Source organism: Entamoeba nuttalli (genome assembly GCF_000257125.1).
Source record: "Entamoeba nuttalli P19 unplaced genomic scaffold asmbl_2802, whole genome shotgun sequence".
NCBI classification, from domain to species: Eukaryota; Evosea; order Mastigamoebida; family Endamoebidae; genus Entamoeba; species Entamoeba nuttalli.
Window position 1 is genome coordinate 1 of NW_008575610.1, and position 5,857 is coordinate 5,857.

Here is a 5,857-nt window from a genome sequence, read left to right on the forward strand (position 1 = left end):
TTATCTTCTTCTTTATTTTCTTCTTTATTAATTGTTTGTTGTATTTTAGTTATTTCTTCATTTTCATTATCAACCTCTTCTTTATCAAGTAGGTTTGGTGTTTCTTTGGTAAGTTCATCTGCTTCTGTATGATTTTCTATTTTTCTTTTACTATCACTTTGAGTTTTTTCAATATTATCTTTTATGAACTTGTCTTCTTCTTTCTCTTTGTTGTTATCTTTTAGTTCAGTTTTATTTTTTTCTTCTTCTTTCAGTTGTATGGTATTATTATTTTCTACATCCAGTTGTTTACTTTCTACATTGTTACTTTCCTTTTCAATTTGTGTTTCTTCTATCTGTTTTTGTGTAATAATTTTTTCTATTTCACTTTCTTCAGGTATTGGTTTATCTTCATTTTTTGTTTCAACGTCATTACCATTATTATTTCCTTCTGTATTATTTTCATGTTGTCTCTTATTCAATTCCTTGATGTTTGTTATGTCTTCAATATCTTGTGATGTTTCAGTTTTATTTTCATTATCTTCAATATGTTCATCTTCCATAGTTTTTTTTTCTATTTTTATATAACTGTTATCTTCATTTTTTATTTTTGCTGTATCAACCTCATTTTGTTCGTCTTCATTAATAATTCTTTGTTTATTTTCTTCTTTTTTTGTTTTTATTTCTTGTGTTGTACTTTCTTCTTGTAGTAGTTCTACTTTTACTTCTGATAATGTATCTTCTTCTTTCTGTTGTTGTCTTTGAGGTTTTTCGTTAATAATCTCATTCTTTTCTTCTTGTATTGTTTCGACTTTTCCTTCACTGGTTTGTTCTAGTATTGTTTTTTTTAATTGTTGGATTTTGTCTTCTTCCTCTTCGTTTGAATTCTCATCGTGTATTGTTTCATGTATTGGTTTTTTTGTGATATTTAACTCGGTTTCTTCTAAGACATTTTCTGAGACTTTTATTTCATTCTCTTTAATATTTTCCATTTTTATATCAGTAATGTTCTTTTCTACTACCTTTTGACTGTTATCATTTTCAATATCCCCATTGTTTTTAAGTTCTTCAGGACTATTACTTAACACTTCTTCTTGAAGGGTGTTACTTTCACTGTTCTCAACCTTTTCTTTATCATCTTTGATTTCTTGAATTTTATGTTCTTTCTTAATAATCTCTTGTTTTTGGTTAACTTTTTGACTTCCTTCTTCAATTTGTTGTTTATTTTCTGATTGAATTTCTGGGTTGTCAATTGTATTTTCTTCGTTATTAAATGTCTCAAAACTTTCTTTGTTTTTGTTTATGCTTTCCAATGTATCTGTCAATTCATCAGATTTTTTAAATTCTTCTTTTTTCTTTTGACTATCTTCATCATTATTTTCTTTTTTATTACGTTCATTTTCTTCTTTAATATCTTCTTCATTGTTTAATTCTTCTTCACTGGATTTATTGTTTCCTTCTTGACCAATTCTTTGTATATCACCTGACTTATCTTCGTTTTTAGAAATTGCCTTAATTGTTGTTTCTTCAATAGGTTGTGTTTCAAGGTAAATTTTTTTATCATTTTCTATATTATTACTTTCATGTTCTTTACTTTCGTCTTCATTTTGTGTTTTTTCAACTTCTCTATTGATATTTGTCTTTTCATTTTCATTTGCTATTCTTTTTTCTAATATTTCTTCTTGACAACTTTGTTGAGGCTTAATTTCTTTTTCTGTTTGTGGTGGAGTGCTTGTTTTAATTTGTTGATTTTCTTCCTTTTCACTTTTAATAGTTTCATCTTCTTCTTTAATATGTAAGTTCCTTTCTTGTGACTTCTCAATTTCTATTTTATATTCTTCTATACTGTTTTGTTTATTATCATTTTCTTTTAGTTTATTTTCTTGATTATTTTGTTTAATTTCTCCTCCTTTACTTTCTTCGTTTATTTGTTGTTCAGTTGTTATGTCAGATTTGTCTTTCTCTATTATTTCTTCAATTTTAGTTGGTTTATCATCTGTATTGATTTTGTCTGTAAGTGATGCTTTTTTATCATTTTTTATTGTGTTTATATTCTCATCATTCTCTTCTAATTTCTTTTGTTCTTGGATATTTATTTGACTGTCTTTTTGAGTTTCACTGTTGTCATCAGTGTCTTTTTGTGTGTGATTGTCTTCTTGTTTAATTTCTTTTTGTTCTTTTATGATTACTTCACCAAATTCTCTTTTTAGCCATGGTTCAATATCATTTTTCTTTCTTGGTAAATTTTTCAGATGTTCATAAATTGTTTCACTGTCATTATTAAATATAACTAGAGAACTCCGTGTAGTCCCTTTCCTTTTATAACACCAACAATACTCTTTTTCATTATTTTCTGTAGTTTTAGTAAATTTGAAAATCACTCCTTCTTTATCTTCTAACCAAAAACCAAATTTTTGTTTGTTTTTCTCTGATATTTCTTGTTCATACTCAGTTATATTGATTGAACTATCAGATGTTATATCTTGTACATATTTACCATTGTCTAAGTGAAAGATTATATACCCCTTCATTATTGTTTTGACTTGAGACATACTTTAAATGGATCTATAAACTCCGGTGTGTATGTCAATTGCTCATCTTTAATAATTACCCCTTTTCTTGAAAAAAAATATACCCCAAAAAATTAAAAATGTTTATAGACAGTCCTTTCCTTAGAAGTTATAGAAACAATCCTTAACCTAAAATTCAGAAAAAAATGATTGTGCGAAAGGGTTTAGTATATTTTTTTTGGTATATACCTTTTATATACATAATATTATGAGTTGATACTCCTAATGTTTATTATCCAACAAAATTCCTTTTAAACGTTGTGATATTATTTTCCATTCTAGGCATATAATATGTTGCATAAAATAAATTAATTATTATAGCAAAAACTTTTAATACTTTAAAAATACATTTCTTGACATTAGGCAATATTTTAATCTTCAATGCATTTTATTTATTTGTGTCTTATTGTAAAAATTCTTTTTACCATTTAATTAAGTTTTTTAATTATACTTTCTATTTAAATATTATTTTCTTTCATAATTATTTTATGATGTTAATATTTATTCTTTTTTATCCTGAATTGAATTTCGATTAATTTTGTATGACTTGTACTGAACATGTAATTCTATTATTTTTTTTATTTCATAACATATGGTTCATTAGTAATTATTACTATGAATTCGTTTATATATATATATTTCTCTACTTTGATTGTTATTTAAAAAGCATTAATTGATATTCTTTTATAAAAATGTTTCAATTCAAGTAAATTCTTTTTTATAAAAGAATATCAATTAATTTTTCATTTCTACTTTGAATTGATAATGGGGTTTGAATAATTAACAATTATTTCTGTAGTTTTAATAAAAATTTATAAAATGTATCAATCAAATAAACTTTTTAGTTGTTATAATGATAAATATTCATTATTCTGTTTAATCACTAACACTTTTTCTTGAATATTAATATTTCTATTAATACTTTTGTACTTTCTTCTTATAGTTTAACCATTTATTTTTAATTTCACTTTTATCAATACATTTTTTATATCTATATTATTTTTCTAAGTAATTTATTCATTACTCTTTCAAAACTTCTTTTATGTTTAGCTTAATTCATTAAATAATTATTCTTTAATTTTATTTTTCAGTAATTTTTGTCTCAAATTGTTATTAATTCTTTTACTGTATTATTTGAGTTTGTTGGCAGTTTTCGTCATGTTCTTTTTTAATTCTATAACTATTATTAGAATATACCTATAAAATAGGTTCTAAATAGATTCTAAATATCTTTTATAATTTTTAATAATTTTTGTACTTATTATTATATTTTTTATAAATAGTATTCAATATAAATGATTTGAATAATTTGGAAAAATCACATGTAGAAAGATTACTAGATTACGTATAATAAAAATGATATAAAAGTGATAATTGATTCTTATTGAAGATATTTCTATTTTTTATCCAAAAAAATATATACTACTCAAGAGTTTATGTGATGGATATCATAAATAATCTATTGATATAGATATGAGATGGTATAATTTAATAACACAAACGAAGTACATTCATAAAAATAACAGTTAATAAAAATATAATCAAGATAGATGATAACTCAATGAAGTAGATAATAAGTAAACATTTATTCTTTAAATAACATAATAATATTTATAAGAAAGGTTATAAAAATGAATAGAAGAGCAAAAATGTTAATGAATAAATCTATAGATATACAGTTGAATTACATAAATATTGAAAAATTATTATTTTATCTATATCAAATAATACTTTTGTTCAATCATTCTTTTTTGAATAAGAGGATATTAGAAACAAGAAAAATAAAAAGAATTGTTTTTTAAGAAAATAAAATGTATTTTTTAAATACGAAAAAGAACTAACTAATTAATAAAAATGGAATTATATCAATTACTACGACAACCTTATTATGAAGCTATCAAAGAAGAATTAGAAATTACGAGAGACAATATTAAAAATATAGACTACAGTAAATTCGATAATAATAAATTAAGAAAGGCAATTGGACTAGTTCAAGTATTACATTCATCTTTTCCTGAATTACAAAAATATGTTAATTTACCAATTTTAAGTTCAACACCATTTGAATTTGGACTAATGGTAAAACAATATTTTACCCAAAAAATTGAACCATTTCCACGTCAATATTTAATACAACGATTAAACCCAATTTTTGATATATTTGAAATAGTAGAAATTGGAAAGCAAATAGAATGTATTGTTGATGACAGCGTATCTTTTGTTATTGTCTTACCTAATGGAGGAGAAAAAACAACAACATTATATGATAAAGACTATATTTTACATGACTTTTATATATTTTCAATGAGTTATTTAAATTGTTATCAAAATGAATATTTTAAACGATTAGATTATGGAAGGCATAGTCTTCATACTTCTCATAATAACACACTTGTTTTATTTCGTGGTAAAGAGAATAGTATCGACGAATTGGCTGATATGATTAAATCAGAAACTGATAATTACTCTTCATTTCATTATAACTCTCATGAAATAATCAAACTGTTCTTCCCAAATAAATTATATTATCCATGCAAAGGAAGAAGTTGTAAACATACTCAGTGTTATGACATAGAAACAATGATTAATCATGTCGTTCAATATGAAACTTGTCCTTGTGGAAAAAGGTGTTCATTTAATGAAATTGTTATTGACTCTCACTTCATGGAAATTATGAAAATGGCTAAGGATGAAGATTGGTGTGTAGAAGTAAATAATGACAAAATAATTCAATTTTATAATTATGAGGATGGAAAAGATTTGAATGTGGCTATTGAAATTGACTAATTAGGATTTTACTGTAATTAAATTTGACAGAATATCTTCTTTTTCTTTTTAGCATTCTTTGTTGTAAACTAAAACATATTTGTTTTAAGTCCTTGAAGAAAACATTGTTAGTTATTATTAAAGTACTTTCTTTGAATATAAACTATATCATATGGAGTGTAATTTTTGTTTTTCTAACAAATGACTTCAAGTCATAAGACTTAATTTTCCTTTCTTATTAGCTATTTAATAAATTGTTGAGTCTTGTAATTGACTTAAACTAATAGTTTTTATTCTTATTTATCAATATTCTTAATTAATTCATTATCTTTTCACATAAAAATAAATCTCAACTTTTCAGTTAAAAAATCTATTTAATCTCTTTTTTATTAAGAGTTTCAAATGATAAAATAACAATTAAGTAATTTCTCAAAAAAACAATCACTATTTATTTATTAAAAAAAAGGTTTTTTTTATTCACTTTTTATTTTTTTTATGACATTAAAAAAACGGTAGGATCTTCAATTGTTGTATCGTCACTT

The 5,857-nt window shown here is 23.4% G+C and overlaps 2 protein-coding genes across 2 annotated transcripts; one reads left to right on the forward strand and one right to left on the reverse strand.

Annotated features, from left to right (window-relative positions):
- Positions 1-74: 74 nt before the first annotated feature.
- ENU1_042280 (hypothetical protein) lies at positions 75-2,531 on the reverse strand (the record flags this gene model as incomplete). Its single annotated transcript, XM_008857585.1, has 1 exon — positions 75-2,531. A coding segment is annotated over one exon (2,457 nt), but the record flags the coding sequence as incomplete, so codon positions are not given.
- Positions 2,532-4,403: 1,872 nt separating this feature from the next.
- Positions 4,404-5,336, forward strand: ENU1_042290 (MIZ/SP-RING zinc finger domain containing protein; the record flags this gene model as incomplete). The annotated part of the gene is made up of 1 exon (XM_008857586.1): positions 4,404-5,336. One exon carries the CDS (start codon positions 4,404-4,406, stop codon positions 5,334-5,336), a length of 933 nt encoding a protein of 310 aa, XP_008855808.1.
- Positions 5,337-5,857: the final 521 nt, after the last annotated feature.